The sequence below is a fragment of the Barbus barbus genome, assembly GCF_936440315.1.
Source record: "Barbus barbus genome assembly, chromosome: 5".
NCBI lineage: Eukaryota > Metazoa > Chordata > Actinopteri > Cypriniformes > Cyprinidae > Barbus > Barbus barbus.
The window spans coordinates 26,997,535-27,015,543 of NC_136733.1; the positions used below are offsets into that span (position 1 = coordinate 26,997,535).

Consider the following 18,009-nt stretch of genomic DNA (forward strand, 5'->3'; position numbering starts at 1 on the left):
AGTTTCACTTTTTGAAATAACTTACAATAAAAACGTCTCAGGTTACATATGTAACCATGGCTCCCTGAAGGGAACGAGACGCTGCGTCGAAACGCATATGGGAACGCCTTCAGCGTGACCAGGCTCTGAATATGATGTGTAATCAGTCAAACAAGGGCGAGGCGTCACGGGCGGGGTATAAAAGTATAAAAGCACGTGCGGCGGAGCCGGCGTCAGCTTCAAGTCATGAAGCAAGCGCTGGCAGGGATGCCGGAAGTGTGGCTACGCGACGCAGTGTCTCGTTCCCTTCAGGGAACCATGGTTACATACGTAACCTGAGACATTCCCTTCCAGGAACTTCAAGCTGTGTCGAAACGCATATGAGAACGAGATACCAACGCCGCCAGACTGACAAGTCCCTGCCTGGTGTCAGGACGAAAGGACAGAGGAGCCGGGAGTGGCTCGGATGTCAAGGTCATAGAACCTATCGAAAGTCAGGGGCGTGGATCACCCAGCTGCGTTGCAGATGTCCTGCATGGAACACCTGCCCAGAAGGCCTTGGAGGCCACCACACCTCGGGTTGAGTGCGCTCTGACTCCCACCGGCGGGGGGAGCTCAGAGGCCTCGTATGCCAAAGCCATGGCACCCACAATCCACCTACTAAGAGAGGGCTTCGTAGCAGGAAGACCCCTCCTAGGCGGACCATAGCACACGGGCAGCTGGTCCGACTTTCTCCAGAGGGAGGACCTGTGGATGTATGCGTGTAGTGCTCGCACTGGACACATACGGTTGTGCTTCTCCCGGTCTGGCTCCCCGAAGGGAGGAGGACAGAAGGCCTGCAGTACGACTGGCTGTGGAACGACCGATGGGACCTTCGGAACATACCCCACGCGGGGGTAGAGGAATACTTTCGCCGAACCGGGCGCAAAGTGAATAGAGGCCGTAGTCAGGGCCTGAAGGTCACCCACCCTCCTCAAAGAGGTGATAGCCAATAAGAAAATGGTCTTGATAGTGAGGAGTCTCTCAGTTATCTCCTGAATGGGCTCGAAAGGTGCAATGCACAGAGCCTCCAGAACCACAGCCAGGTCCCACGTAGGGACGCGAGATCGTATCGGAGGCCTCAGCCTCAGCGCACCGCGGAGGAAACGTGTAACTAGGGGGTGTCTACCCACTGACTGGCCACCAATAAGGGTGTGGTATGATGAAATAGCTGCCACGTAGACCTTAACAGTGGAATGGGTTAGCCCTGCGGAGAAACGGGCCTGCAGGAACTCCAGTACTGCACCAATGGGGCAGTTGACTGGGTCGAGCATGGCGGTCCCCGCACCAAGAAGTGAAGAGCCTCCACTTCAAGGCGTACAGTTTCCTCGTTGAGGGAGCTCTGGATTGGAGGATGGTCTCGACAACCTCGGTTGACAGACCGGAAGCTATGAGTTGTGCCCCCTCAGGGGCCACACCCACAGCTTCCATAACTCCGGGTAAGGGTGCACCTCGGTGCCCCTGGCCTGTGAGAGGAGGTCCCTCCTGACGGGCACTTCCCACGGAGTGCCGTCGAGGAGAGATATCAGGTCCGAGAACCATACTCGGCCCGGCCAGAACGGCGCTACCAACGGTAGACTGACCTCGTCCCGGCGCACTCTCGCCAGAACTCCCGGGAGCAGAGCGATCGGGGGGAAGGCGTACAGACGGAGCCTCGGCCACGTCTGTACCATAGCGTCCAGTCCCGGAGGAGCTGGAGGAACCAGAGGGGACATTGCGCTGACTCTCGAGTGGCGAAGAGGTCCACCTGTGCCTGGCCAAAACCTTCCACATCTGCTTCACCCCTCGGGTGAAGCATCCATACCCCGGGCCTCGGCCCCTGTCTCGACAGGACGCCTGCTCCCACATAAAGATGCCCAGGAATGTGCACAGCTCTCAGTGATAGGAGCTTGCCCTGGGACCACACAAGGATCTGGTGTGCCAGCTTATACAAGGGGCGCGACCGCAGAATAAAATATTTTATAATATTTTTTATACTATAAAAGTATAAAAGCACGTGCGGCGGAGCCGGCGTCAGCTTCAAGTCATGAAGCAAGCGCTGGCAGGGATGCCGGAAGTGTGGCTACGCGACGCAGTGTCTCGTTCCCTTCAGGGAACCATGGTTACATACGTAACCTGAGACATTCCCTTCCAGGAACTTCAAGCTGTGTCGAAACGCATATGAGAACGAGATACCAACGCCGCCAGACTGACAAGTCCCTGCCTGGTGTCAGGACGAAAGGACAGAGGAGCCGGGAGTGGCTCGGATGTCAAGGTCATAGAACCTATCGAAAGTCAGGGGCGTGGATCACCCAGCTGCGTTGCAGATGTCCTGCATGGAACACCTGCCCAGAAGGCCTTGGAGGCCACCACACCTCGGGTTGAGTGCGCTCTGACTCCCACCGGCGGGGGGAGCTCAGAGGCCTCGTATGCCAAAGCCATGGCACCCACAATCCACCTACTAAGAGAGGGCTTCGTAGCAGGAAGACCCCTCCTAGGCGGACCATAGCACACGGGCAGCTGGTCCGACTTTCTCCAGAGGGAGGACCTGTGGATGTATGCGTGTAGTGCTCGCACTGGACACATACGGTTGTGCTTCTCCTGGTCTGGCTCCCCGAAGGGAGGAGGACAGAAGGCCTGCAGTACGACTGGCTGTGGAACGACCGATGGGACCTTCGGAACATACCCCACGCGGGGGTAGAGGAATACTTTCGCCGAACCGGGCGCAAAGTGAATAGAGGCCGTAGTCAGGGCCTGAAGGTCACCCACCCTCCTCAAAGAGGTGATAGCCAATAAGAAAATGGTCTTGATAGTGAGGAGTCTCTCAGTTATCTCCTGAATGGGCTCGAAAGGTGCAATGCACAGAGCCTCCAGAACCACAGCCAGGTCCCACGTAGGGACGCGAGATCGTATCGGAGGCCTCAGCCTCAGCGCACCGCGGAGGAAACGTGTAACTAGGGGGTGTCTACCCACTGACTGGCCACCAATAAGGGTGTGGTATGATGAAATAGCTGCCACGTAGACCTTAACAGTGGAATGGGTTAGCCCTGCGGAGAAACGGGCCTGCAGGAACTCCAGTACTGCACCAATGGGGCAGTTGACTGGGTCGAGCATGGCGGTCCCCGCACCAAGAAGTGAAGAGCCTCCACTTCAAGGCGTACAGTTTCCTCGTTGAGGGAGCTCTGGATTGGAGGATGGTCTCGACAACCTCGGTTGACAGACCGGAAGCTATGAGTTGTGCCCCCTCAGGGGCCACACCCACAGCTTCCATAACTCCGGGTAAGGGTGCACCTCGGTGCCCCTGGCCTGTGAGAGGAGGTCCCTCCTGACGGGCACTTCCCACGGAGTGCCGTCGAGGAGAGATATCAGGTCCGAGAACCATACTCGGCCCGGCCAGAACGGCGCTACCAACGGTAGACTGACCTCGTCCCGGCGCACTCTCGCCAGAACTCCCGGGAGCAGAGCGATCGGGGGGAAGGCGTACAGACGGAGCCTCGGCCACGTCTGTACCATAGCGTCCAGTCCCGGAGGAGCTGGAGGAACCAGAGGGGACATTGCGCTGACTCTCGAGTGGCGAAGAGGTCCACCTGTGCCTGGCCAAAACCTTCCACATCTGCTTCACCCCTCGGGTGAAGCATCCATACCCCGGGCCTCGGCCCCTGTCTCGACAGGACGCCTGCTCCCACATAAAGATGCCCAGGAATGTGCACAGCTCTCAGTGATAGGAGCTTGCCCTGGGACCACACAAGGATCTGGTGTGCCAGCTTATACAAGGGGCACGACCGCAGACCTCCTTGGTGGTTGATGTAAGAGACCACTGCCGTGCTGTCGGTGCGCACCAGCACGTGGTGATCTGGTCTGGGAGGAAGTGCTTGAGTGCACGGAACACAGCTAGGATCTCTAGCTGGTTGATATGCCACGTCAGGTGGCGACCACTCCACAGACCGCAGGCAGGGTGGCCACTCATGACCGCACCCCAACCGGTGAGGGAAGCGTCCGTCGCTAGCGAGACGCGGCGACAAGGAGCTCCCAGCATATTGGGACAATAACCAAGGATTCCTCCACATGTCTAAGGCACGGACAGCGGCGTGACACTTTGACAGCGCGGAGCGAGTCTCCCCTCAGGGAGACCCCCTTGGTCTTGAGCCACCACTGTAGGGGCCTCATGTACAGCAGGCCAGAAGGAATCACGCTGGACGCAGCTGCCATGAGCCCAAGCAGTCTCTGAAACTGCTTGACAGTGAATGGCTGGCCTTCTCACACTCTCTCGACTGCCGTGAGGATCGACTCGATCCGAGCAGGGGTCAAACGAGCCTGCATCGTGGTCGAATCCCACACTACACCTGGAAAAGTGGTTCTCTGAGCTGGAGAAAGCACACTTTCCTTGGCGTTTAGTCTTAACCCCCCAAATCTTTCATGTGGGCGAGAACGACACCTCGATGCCGAATCGCCGCCCGCTCTAATTGAGCGAGGATCGACCAATCGTCGATATAATTGAGTATGCGGATGCCCTGCTGTCGCAACGGGACCAGTGCCGCATCCACACACTTGGTGAAAGTGCGGGGTGAGAGTGCTAGGCCGAGGGGAAGAACCCGATACTGATACGCTTTGCCCCCGAAAGCGAACCTCAGGAACTCCCTGTGAGAGGGAAGGGTGGGTACATGGAAATAGACATCTTTGAGGTCTGTCGTGAGAAATCAGTCCTCGGACCTGATTTGAGACACGATCTGCCTGACAGTGAGCATCTTGAACTTCAGCTTTCTGGCTGAGCGGTTCAGAAGACTCAAATCCAGTATGGGCCTCAGCCCCCCATCCTTCTTTGGAACAATGAAGTACAGGCTGTAGCAGCCGGCGTGGACTTCGTGAGGAGGAGCCAACTCGATGGCTTCCTTCCTCAGCAAAGTATCGACTTCCTGTTCCAAGACCAGAGCCTGCTCGGGGCGGACCGTAGTCGCACAGACCCCGTTGAACAGCGGAGGTGGCCCATCGAACTGGATGGAATAGCCAGCCTCTACCGTCCGCAGGACCCAAAGAGACACATTTGGCAGTCGCTGCCAGGCTGCCAAACGATCTACTAAGGGAATCAGTCTCTCGAGACTGACCTCTGGTGTTAGAGAAGCGGCCAGACCGCTGCCTTGCTGCAGCGCACCGACAGGAGACGCGTAATCTGGCGGCCGAGGCAAGTTTCTCAGGCCTGCTGAAATCACAGGCGGAAGAACCTGAGAGTAATACTCGCTGGGACCTGCTGTGCCCTGGAACTGCAGGGTTGACAGACAAATCCCCGGAGGGCACCGAGGGGAGACGGTCACCGTGTGCCGCGGTGTAAGCCGCTCCACCCCAGTAGGGGTCGTCCTCCGTAGTCCTGGGGCTCACCTGTCAGGACCTCTGAACGAACCAGACCCTGCAAGGCAGGACCCAAAGAGACACATTCGGCAGCTCGCTGCCCAATGATCTTCTAAGGGAATCAGTCTCTCGAGACTGACCTCTGGGTTCAGAGAAGCGGCCAGACCGCTGTCTCGATGCGGCGCACCGGAATGAGACGTGTAATCTGGCGGCTGAGGCGAGTTTCTCAGGCCCGCTGAAATCACAGGCGGAAGAACCTGAGAGTAACACTCGCTGGGACCTGCTGTGTCCTGGAACTGCAGGGTTGACAGACAAATCCCTGGAGGGCACCGAGGGGAGACGGTCACCGTGTGCCGCGGTGCAAGCCGCTCCACCCCAGTAGGGGTCGCCCTCCACGGTCCTGGGGCTCGCCCGTCAGGACCTTTTGCACGAGGAGCTGGTATGCGGAGGAGGCTGCGCCCGCCCAGCAGCCACCTGAGTTTAGAGAGCGCGCATACCCTCTGCCCACCAAAGATGTTGTAAGCAGAGCAGGAGCCTTCAAAGGCGATGCCGTAGAGGGAGACAGATAGCTCGCAAGCGTCTGTTCAACCCGCGGCATCGCCGCATACCCGCGCTCATTCAGTTCCCGCGGGAACGAATGGCCGGGACGAAAAGATTTCACCCGCGATCTCGACACCTCGATGAGGAGATTGGGGAAAACGGAAGGCTCCTGTGTAGAAGTAGCTCCTCACACTGGGGCGAGAGAGGCGGCGAAACCTTGTCAACGCTCGTCACATCAACCTCCTCGGAGGAAGAGAGACGAAGCGTTGAGCCCTCATCTCAGGGGGAAGAGACCGCTTCCGAACCGAGAGACGGGGCGCCAGATCAGGCGCGGGAGGAGATAGGGACATGCCCGTCTGACTCTCGCCAGCCAGATCAGCCTTTTTCTTTTTTTTTTCTCTGCAAGCCTCGCGAGCGCAGCTGCCGCTCTGCTTTTTTTTCTCTCTTTTTTTACGGCAGAAGCGGGACCGGCTTATTTTTCTCTTTGTGCTTGTGCAAACACTGCAGCTTACAAAGCTCATAGTTATATCATATCGGGGTGACAGAGGCGGCGAAACCTCGTGAACGCTCGTCACATCAACCTCCTCAGAGGAAGAGAGACGAAGCATTGAGCCCTCGTCTCGGGGGAAGAGACCGCTTCCACACCGAGAGACGGGGCACCAGATCTGGCGGATACGGGAGGAGATAAGAACATGCCTGTCTCACACTCGCCAGCCAGATCAGCCTGCGAGCCCCACGAGTGCAGCTGCCGCTCTGCCTCGGCAGCAGCGGGACCGGCACTGCGTGGGGAGCTCACGAAGGCTCCCTTCTCGAAGAGAGCCCTCCGGGTGCGGAGACCGATTCTGCGTGCTCCGCACCCAGGCAGACCACGCACAAATCGTGTGTGTCCTCGCTCGTGATATTGCGAGGGCAAGGATGCACACACGACTTAAAACGTGGTCTGAAAGCTTCACCCCTGAGCTTGCCCTTGGCTTTGGCATGGTACTGAATGCTTTCCACTTAAAACTAGGACAAACAACAATAAATAAGACTGACACACACAGAGCGCTTCGCTGAATGACAAAAAGCTGACGCCGGCTCCGCCACACGTGATTTTATACTTCCTGGTCGTGACGTCACCCCGCCCATGACGCCTCGCCCTTGTTTGACTGATTACACATCATATTCAGAGCCTGGCCACGCTGAAGGTGTTCCCATATGCGTTTCGACGCAGCTCGAAGTTCCTGGAAGGAAAATAAACTTTTTCACGACATTCTAATTTATTGAGATGCACCTGTATAATTAATATTGTGTGTTTAGGCTGCAGTGAAAAAACATGCAGTAATCTTTTATTTTTCTTTTCATTGTCCTATAATTTGTGTTCACCAGTGTTTAGTAAGCTGTGGGTCAAAACTTCCAAAAACAACAAATCATGGGAGCCTGTTCAGCAGGAGTGTCTGTAACCTTAACAACCCAATTATTTGTCTGCCATTAACAAAGCATGGAAGACTTCATCAGTGTGATGTGAATGATAGGGACTGTCAAGTACTGTGATAAATTGTGTTCAAACAACACAGAACTACTACTGCAAAGTAGTGTTGTCAAAAATATCGATATTTCGATAAATATCGATACTGAAATATCTGAACGGTACCAATATTAATTTCCCGAAGTATCGATACACCGATACTAGCCGAGCTATCACTTTCACTTCTCTCCAAAGGCGCGTGGACAAGCACCACACGTGACCGCACTCGTCTCCTTCGCTCTGGTTAAATAGCAAAAGTGAAGTGAATAGAAAGATGACTGCTCTGGTTGTTAAAGAACATAGCAGGGGCGCTATCTGTAGGGATCTATGATCTCCGCGATGCAGAGAACGCGCACGGAATCCAGTCATAAAAACGGAATTTACAGTTTAAAGCGGAATGTCACGGAATTTGTCAAAGTTTGGATGAATTAATCAAAAGTAGGTCATTACACTTAAATCAAATCGCGGTATGGACTAGTATCTGTAAATATTAAGCTGCAAAAGTGGATTTAAATATGAATCCTGCATGTTCTGCACGTCTCTGTGTGAATGTGCTGCACGTGCGGTTTTGTTTACTAATGTGGCGCTCGCGGTGATTTCAGCGTCTGCCGTCTCAATGAGGACATAAATACATCAACAATATCTCCAGAACTGATCTGAAAGGCACTTTACGAGCATTTTACCATTTAATTTGAGTAAAACTAGCATCATATCATACACACACAGAACTTTAAAAGTATTCACGGCAACCCGTCAAAATAAAAGTTCGGTTTAACTTAGCCTATTAAAGACTGTGTGCCAGAAATAGGCTATATTACTATTATTTAGTAGAATGTACATAATACTACTACTTACTACTACTGTTAATTTTTTAAAAAGAAATAATCACAAAATATTTTAATTTTAATAGTAAATCCCCTTCATTTGCCAAAAATGTAAATGTTTAATTTTCATTAATTCAAATATAAATTAATTAAAATTGTTTTATGCCTTGATCTGATATCCAGTAAAATTTAAATACGCAACACAGAATTTCTGAGGGGGAAAACACATTTCATAAGGCTACTGTAAGAATAAATAAAAATTGTTTGGATGCATTCAAATAATAGACATGCTAAAACACAGAATTTGGTAACAATAAAACATAAGGTGAGAAAAAAACAAAACATTTCATACGGCCCTAAACGTGTCATTTTTGTTACACTTTTAATATATTAAATGTTAAATTGTATAATTTTCATGATTTTAATGAATTAGACATGCTTTTAGATTAATAGCATTTAATTTGACCATTAAAAAAAAGTCAAAAATTAAACGGAATTTGGGGAAAAATAAAACGGATTTCATAGGGCCCTATATCTGGAAATATTTTGGTTATGAAGCAAATGAGAATATCAACAAATAGAACTTTGGATTTTAATTAGTACATGTATTAGTAAACGTTAGTTTCAATTAACATTTAACTAAGATTAATAAAAGATTAATAAATAAATCAACAAATGCAGTACCTCAAGACATTTTTTTGTTCATGTAAAATATACCGCATGTTCACGACTTGTTACATTTATCTTTAAATTAAAAAAAATACCCCCTTAATATTGTGGCAGTTTTTTTCACCGTGGTATCGAAAATGGTATCGAATATCGATATTTTTCAAGGCATCGTATCGAAGTTAGAAATTCCAGTATCGTGACAACACTACTGCAAAGTGACAGCAAACGTCAACTTTCACCTTGAATACTCTCTTTCCACAAAAACCAACCACAATGCACTTTACACACCTAACATGCAGGAAGTAGCTGTAATCGCTAACACTTTAATCATGGACACCAATGCTAAAATATGAACAATATGATCATAAAACCATACAATATAATCATAAAACCTTGGCGGATGGAGCTGAATCTATTCAAAGAACACCTTAATAAAGATATTGATATTTCCCAGGCATTCACATTAATTTACCCTGTATGTTTTTTTTTTTCTTTAACATATGTATATGAAGGACACAAAATAGCACCCATTTTGTAACTGCCATGTCAAGATAATATACAAGATAACAAACATAATGGTATAACAGGCTGTGACTATACAGGTTACATACAGATAGTCTTACCTGAGTGACGGACAGTGCGTTACAGTTTATCACCTGTGTGATTCTCTGGAGACAGAAAACATACAATGTTACATACAATAGACACTTTCATACAATGTTCTCAGATTACAATAGAGAAGAAAGTTAAACTGTGTGGTGTAGAAAAGCTGAGTCAGACCTGGTCTGGATCAGTGACATCCAGAAAATTTGCTAGAACCCCAATATAGTTCATACCTACATTGTTCACTACAGAGAAAACAGAAGAAGTCAGTTATAGATAGACTACATCTTTCTTTCTTTTTTTCAGTAGTATGAGAAAGTAAATGCAGACTGATTTTGGTCAAGAATTATTCTGTATTATGTATTGAGTGCATTTTATTATCCTAAGTATTGATAGCGTAGAGTTTCCGATCCATTGCAAATAGAAAATATGCAGAGGAAAAAACAGCAGCTGTGACTTGACTTGAAATGATGAGAAGTTAAATACTCTTACTTCTAATCACCAGAAGATGATGATGATGCTAGAATATGATATGAGGAAGTACCAAATATACATAAATTTATGATGGTACTAAATGAGGATGGTTTTTGGTTCCAGAAATGAAAAACATTATCAAAATGATCAAAATTCACTTCATTCTTTTGCACCATCTTCACTGTTTAACACTTCATTCTTGATCTTTATCTTACCCAGAATTCCGATCTGCAGGCCCTCTAGCTGTTGTGCGATAGCAGAGTAGATGGAATGGCCCTGTGTGAAGTCTGTCTGAATCACATGTGTCTGCCGCTTGTACCGAGACTCTGAAACAAACACATACACATCAGATTTATACTATTTGTGCTCCGTCTAAACTTATGAAAATAAAGCTGTTTTTTCCACCGAAAACTCGTCTGGCTTGAAGAACACAGACTAGAGATGAATTACAAATGAGCTGCATTTTAGACTATCTTTAGATTATTCGATTATCTTTCAGCAGCATATTTGCAAATATGTTCATGGCATTTAAAAAAAATTCAACAGTCATACCAGTCCAAGAAAAAATGGGTTGATTTCTTGCATACAAATTGATTTGTCTCTGTTCTGATAACAGATTTCACTTAGAGAAGCTAAGATTTTCCTCTTCACTTCTACTTTGTAACTCACCTATTTCCTTGGCGACATGGTGAAGCTTGTCCTCTGAGCGACTGATCAGAACAATGTCTAATCCTCGTTTGGCAAGCTAAGACACAAAAGCACTCACTAAGACAAATGCATATGTATATAGAGGAAACAGTAAGAATCGTAAATATTGCTCAACAGATTTTTGTCCACAGAATGAAAGTCACAGAGTCCAATATTGTTTGGATCCCATTAACAGTTCCAACAACAGTGTTAATAACTTGTGTAAGTCAATCACAGGAGTTTCTCTTATTCTCTGTTAGATATGCAGGAGGGCAAACACATTGTTTGATGGACATCCTATCATTAATCAGACTTACTTTTCTCTTCCTTCACGGAGGACAAGAACAACACATTGTGGCGGCCAGTATTTTCATCTGATAGCATACTTTACCACATCCATGCAGATTTTGGGAAACGGAAATTACTAGTGCGTCTGGATCCTCATATCTTTGTGATGACTTCCAGACTAGTTGATTGTCAATTCGCCTATATTGTCAAACGCTGCACTAAAATAGCATTTAAATGACAATTATAGGACAAACCTGACATTGCTTGAGTTAAAGCGAAGACTAAAGCCATGTTAGGACACCAAAATAAGCTAAATATTGCTTGTAACTTAGAGGAACTATGCAACTCGGACAAATGGTTAATTATAAACTACAAAGATCTGTAATGAATGTTTTAGTAGAAAACGGATGCTATAAAACTCCGACATAATTCATATTTTAAGATAAGAGTTATTTACTGACCTCTTCTGCATATGCACGACCAATCCCTGATGTTGCTCCAGTTACAACTATAAGAGAGAGGAAGGTTTAGTGAAACATCAACAGTATCTCATCCTTCCTGTTCTGCTCTCAGTTATCATTATATCACCCACCTTTTAGCACTTGAATTGTTTGTGTCTGATTTTTAAGGCTGTTTTGATTACGTCTGGAATCTGCACATTTGCAGTAAACAACAAAAAGGCAGCAGTGTTGAGTTTCTGGCTGTTCAGATGCTCCGAGCAGAATAAGTACTGTACAACCAATGCAAAAGAACACCCCTGCAGAAAAAACAGCAATGCAGTTCACAAGCACATGTTGTGTTTTGGACACTAGATGCTGGTGTGTCACACCGGTGTGGTGACTGACAGCTACACATTCACATCTAAACATTAGATTAATCTGCGCTGAAGCAGTGCCAGAGTACAGCCCACGTAATAAAGATAATTCCACACCTGACTGCAATACCAGGTTTTCAACAGAGATGGCGACAAAGAGGCAAAACTTACGGACTGCAGCTTCAAATAGAAATGCATGTTATGTTTCCTGGAAAGCTTGTCCTGGGTTTAGAGCAGTAGGGTAGACATTTGAGTACATTTGAGACACGTGTACAGTTGAAACACCTTAAATAACTTGCATACACAAGAACCCCGAGCCATAATTTTTGCTCCACACGTGTATTAGTGCTCTCTTCGATCGTGGGAAATTTGAAATTTGTGCGTCTTTCCACTCCGAAGATATTGGCAAAAGTTTTTGTTTTCCCCAAGGTGAGATTTTCATTTAACCATGTCTCTTCCACAACGAATAGCTTATTATTATTTTATGATTGTTAAACTTAACATATATCAATGCAAACGTTACTCTGTGCTCTAAAAATAGACATATTTTATGACATTGTGCCATGCAAGGTCTTTTCATAATCTGGAGAAATGTGAGAGCATGTCAGTTGGCTACGGTTGAGACACTGTATATCAACTGTACCCAGATTGTACTCCTATTGCTTCACATGCTGTTTAGTTGTACAGTGTTATGATAATAGGATAAAAGTCACATTTACACATATGCTACGCAAATTATGTTAAAAAATTATATTTGTGATATTTCAATGTCTATTATTAATGGACATATTTTCTAACATGAATGTTAAAAGGATTACATAGCATTTTAAGAAATATACAAGGTGGTAAAGTACAGTTGAGACACCCTTTATATGTTGCTTTGTACTGTATACAGTAACAGTTCAATCATAGAAAATAAAATGCATACAGAGTCTGTGTGTGTGTGTGTGTGTGTGTGTGTGTGTGTGTGTACTGGTATTACCTACATTATGGGGACCAAATGTCCCCACAAGTATAGTAATACCAGTAAATTCACCTAATGAGAATATTTTTTAGGTCCCCATGATGAAACAAGTTTATAAATCAAACAGAATGATTGAAAATTTAAAAATGCAGAAAGTTTCGAGTGATGCGTAGGTTTAGGGTTAGGGTTATAGAATAAACAAGTATGCATATTGTTATTTTTACTGTTGTTTACATTTGTACTGTTCACTATATATTTTTGTAGTGTTAAATATTTGTTCCTGTTTTGTTTAACTGAATCTGTATTAAATAAAGCAAATAAATACATTATTTAAAACTACAATATTGTAATTTATTACATGTGCTATAAATAGCCAGCTTTAGAGCATTAAGAATGGGTGTCTCAAGTGTACCATGGTACTGTTTCAATTGCAATTTTTATTCAATGGAAACAACAATGGAAACAGGAGCGCTTCACAAAAATGAACCGAAAGACAGCGAATACATGCCTCACAGACATAATAAATATATCTATAGAAAGCTTTAAATTACTAAACGAAATAAAAACGAAAACAAAAACTATTTAATATAATCGTTATCCATGAAGATGCACTTCTCTCTAAAGGCGCGTCTAAGGAGGAGATGGCGAATCCTTACTATTTCCCCTAGACACATTCATGGTAATTACTTTTGCTGGGGCTTTTGCTTTATTGTGTGTATTTGAACACAGAACTCTTCAGCTGTGCTGACGGCTCGCTGCTGCAGGACACTAAACACCGTTCAGCCACTCTTGACAGTCGCGGCAGCAGGGACTCATGTTATTTCCACCAGAGCGACTATTTTGTTTTCATCAATAATTGATGGATGTCTAAAATATAAAGATAAGGAGAAGCCTAAAACAGGCCTGAAGACCGGCCCGCGTCTGAACTATGACGTGAATATTGACCTGAAGACTGGCCCTAGGGACGTAAAAACTTTAGGGTCTTTAAATTCAATAAAAAAATAAATAAATAAAATGGGGGACTAAAAGTGTGTTGTAAGGCAAGCGTTACTGAACATGTATACAGAGTAAAATATTACTGAAAATTGATTAGTAATGTCTTACACTACTGCATTACAGCAAAAAGTAATCAGTTACTGTAATGCATTACTTTTGAAACGCGTTATAAGTAAAAAAAAAAAAACACATTTGCTGATTGATTCTAACTAAAATTGCTGTTGTTAGTTCTTAATATTTCTGTAGTACAGCAAAACAGTGTAGATCATTGATAAAAATGTATATAAAAGAATGCTCTTGCAAATGTCTACTCCAATAACCTCTGCTGTATTATAAACCGATGAAATTGGAGGTGGGAGGAACGACACGTGTCGCCCCGCCCCATCTTCCAGGGTGCACTCTGTGGCTACTCAGTCATCCAGGTGGATGCTGCACACTGGTGGTGGTTAAGGAGAGACCCCACCACATGATTGTAAAGCGCTTTGGGTGTACAGCAATACACAATAAAGCACTATATAGATGCATCATTCATTCATTCGTCTTATTTCAGTCTTATAATTAACCATTCATTAGATGCTAGTACTTATTCTAGTATTTAGTCATTTAGCAGACGCTTTTATCCAAAGCGACTTACAAATGAGGACAACAGAAGCAATCAATTGTAGTATTAAAACAACTAAAACAGATCCAAAACTAAAAGCTAAAACGTTATAAATACTAAAGCATTCAGGTCAGGAGACAAAGCAGCCCTCAAAACAGCAAGAGCCAATCGGTCTCATGGCATCAGGAAGGCAAAACAACAATATGCTAAAAAAATTAACAACAACTTCACAGACAGTAAAGACAGGTCCCTGTGGCAAGCCATTCAGACCATCACTGACTACAAGCCCCCACCACAGGCCAGTGATGATGACACATCCTTACCAGATGCACTCTTCTACTCACGATTTGAGATACAGAACGACACACCTGCACAGAAACTACTCACATCTCCAAACGACCAGGTACTCTGTCTCTCTCCAGCCGACGTAAGGAAGACCCTGTCCCGGATTAACTCACGAAAGGCTGCGGGCCCTGACAACATACCTGAACGTGCACTGAGAGACTGTGCTGCACAGCTGACGGATGTCCTAACAGACATGTTCAACACCTCGCTGAGCCAGGCAGTCGTCCCCATGTGTCTCAAATCCACCTCCATAATTCCAGTACCAAAGAAGTCACCCGTGTCCTGTCTGAATGACTATCGCCCCATAGCACTGACCCCAATCATGATGAAGTGCTTTGAGAGGTTAGTCATGCATCACATCAAGTCCAGTCTCACAAACACACTGGACCCATTCCAGTTTGCATACCGTCCAAACTGTTCCACGGACGATGCAATATCCACCACTCTCCACCTAGCTCTTACTCACCTGGAACAGAAACACTCATATGTAAGAATGCTGTTCATCGACTTCAGCTCAGCATTCAACACTATAATCCCACAACAACTCATCCACAAACTAAACTTGCTGGGCCTCAACACCCCCCTCTGTAATTGGATCCTGGACTTTTTAACTGCAAGACCTCAGGCAGTCCGTGTCGGCCGCAACTCCTCCAGCTCTACCACACTGAGCACAGGTGCCCCACAATGCTGTGTGCTCAGCCCACTGCTCTTCACGCTGCTGACCCACAACTGCACTGCCAAGTCCAGCTCCAACCACATCATCAAGTTTGCTGATGACACAACTGTGGTAGGCCTCATCAGCAACAACGATGAAACGCTCTACAGAGAGGAAGTGGCACAGCTGGCGAAATGGTGTGGTGCTTACAACCTGTTCCTCAGTGTAAGACAAAAGAGGTTGTGATGGACTTCAGGAGAAACTCCGTTGACCACACCCCACTGACCATCGACGGCTCAACCGTGGAGAGAGTCAGCAGCACTAAATTCCTGGGGGTGCACATCTCAGAGGATCTCACCTGGACCACCAACGTCACTTCACTCAACAAGAAGGGACAACAGCGCCTTCACTTTCTCCGCCGGCTGAAAAGGGCAAGTCTCCCGCCACCCATCCTCACCACTTTCTACAGGGGCACCATTGAGAGTGTGCTGACCACCTGCATCACTGTCTGGTATGGGAACTGCAGTGCTGCTGACCGCAAGACCCTACAACGTACAGTGAACACTGCTGCAAAGATCATCGGTGCCTCTCTCCCCTCCATCCTGGACATTTACATTGCACAATGCTCCAGCAAGGCCTCCAGCATCGTGAAATACCCCACCCAACCCTCCCACAACCTCTTCCAGCTCCTACCATCAGGTAGAAGGTACCGGAGTATCAAAGCTCGCTCTGTCAGATTGCTCAACAGCTTTTTTCCCCAGGCTGTGAGAGCTCTTAACTTCAATCTCCCTGTCACCCTCTGGCCCCCCCACTCACCCAACTCATTAATACAGTTGGCAACTTTTCTTAAGTGCAATTCTGAGTGTGCTACACACAGGTGAGTGGGCTATACAAACCACCTGTAGTAGTAACGCACTTATCCCACTATATGCACACTAGACACTTTCTATGAACACTCCCTGCTACAAAGACTCAATAAAAAAATGTTTACTTGAGTATTGCACTACAAAATAATGTTTACTTGAGCATTGCACTACAAATCTTTTTGCACTATGCGCTGCTTCCCACAAAATCTCTCTTTAATCTGCACAACAATTTAATGTACGAAATATATATACACAATTTTTATTTCTATCTTTTTTGCACAATTTCATGTACAGTATATATGTAAAGTTCTTGTACAGTCTCAGTTTGTGTATGTCTAGGCAACTAGGTATAGTAGTTATAGTATTTATATGTATAGTCAGATGCTCTTTTTTTTTTCTTTTTTTTTCTCTTATACTTGCATTGTTGTATGTTTATCTTATGTTTAACTAGTGTGTAGCACCGTGGTCCTGCGAGACACGACATTTCTTTCCACTATATGTCCACACATGTAGCAGAATGACAATAAAGCTCAACTTGAACTTGAACTTGATAATGGTTCTAACATAAAGCTAAACACCAACAAACCACTACATGTTTATGAACAACCACACACATATATATACACATTTATAAATTCAATATTCTTTCATTTACACATAGTTTGTTAAAGTACTAAAATAAAATTAACTAAAATTTAATAATAAAAAAAAAACAGATATAAAAAACTAATAAACTAATAACTAATAAAATGACAAACATTACTACAACTTTAAAATTAAAATAGATAACAAATAAAAATCAAACTGCATTAGTTTAACAGTAATCCTGAAAAAATAACACTAAGCCAAACACAAATGCTAAAAAAAAACAACAACTTACACATAGTAAGAAATGGTTATAAAAACTGAAACAGAAGTGAAACAAGTAGTAGGAAAGAGGAGAAATAAAAAGCGATACTTATATCCTTTGCCCTTTATTCTTTGTCCCTACCTTATTCTTTGTCCCTCTCGCACGGTAGAGTCGATGGTCTTTATACTGCCGCTGTAAACTAACCTTATTTATACCCATCTAACAAAATACTAATTGAATTCAGCTAAACACACTTTCCTTTTTATCACAACAACTGGCCAAGCAAGCGCAAGCGCAAACACTGACAAGGTACGCGAAAAATAGTAAGTAAAATAGTAAGATGTCAAAATTTTATTAGTAACAATTTGAAAAAATTTGCATAAATGGATACTTGTATCTAATAAATCGGAAAGCTTGCCTTATGATTATTTGCAAGTAAAACTATAATGACTATTTGGAAGTGAAGAGTTGACATTGTAGATATAACCCATATAGAATTTACTTTTTTATATTAACACTGGTATATTTGTTTGCCATATTATTATCATAAATAATTTAATTAAAAGCATTTATAGTATTTATATACCTGTGTTAGATGGTTAGTTAAAGGGAATAAATGCTACAATGGCTTGCTCTACCATTCATAGTGAAATAATAAGCAAAAACTCCTTACCAGCCCATTGGCCGTATGTCCTCAGGTTCGTTTGCCAGATCTCAGAAAGCACGTACACTTTGAATCCATGCCAACACTGCCACGACCACCTCAGCAGGTAAAACACAACCGTAAGGGAACCGATGCTACATAACACCAGTGAATACCAGCTGCACTCTGCAATGTCTCCCATTTTACTACTTTGCAACTATACGTTTTTGTCACAGGTATACAAGCTGCTTCTGGGTATGCTCCAGAGTTTAACGCTGAAAAAAAAAAAACTCCACATACCTACTCACGCTTAATTATATGCACGCTCCTCCCATCGTTCCTG

General features: G+C 45.4%; 1 protein-coding gene across 1 annotated transcript in view; it reads right to left on the bottom strand.

Annotated features, from left to right (window-relative positions):
• Window positions 1-17,943, bottom strand: part of hsd20b2 (hydroxysteroid (20-beta) dehydrogenase 2) — a 24,251-nt gene extending 6,308 nt beyond the window's left edge. Inside the window, exons 1-6 of the mRNA XM_079416554.1 lie at window positions 17,697-17,943; window positions 11,394-11,440; window positions 10,627-10,702; window positions 10,173-10,283; window positions 9,661-9,728; window positions 9,504-9,548 (exon numbers count right to left, since the gene is read on the bottom strand). Coding sequence (XP_079272680.1) covers window positions 9,504-9,548; window positions 9,661-9,728; window positions 10,173-10,283; window positions 10,627-10,702; window positions 11,394-11,440; window positions 17,697-17,868 — 519 coding nt within the window. The 5' untranslated portion in view covers window positions 17,869-17,943. The remainder of the gene's footprint in view (window positions 1-9,503; window positions 9,549-9,660; window positions 9,729-10,172; window positions 10,284-10,626; window positions 10,703-11,393; window positions 11,441-17,696) is intronic.
• Window positions 17,944-18,009: the final 66 nt, after the last annotated feature.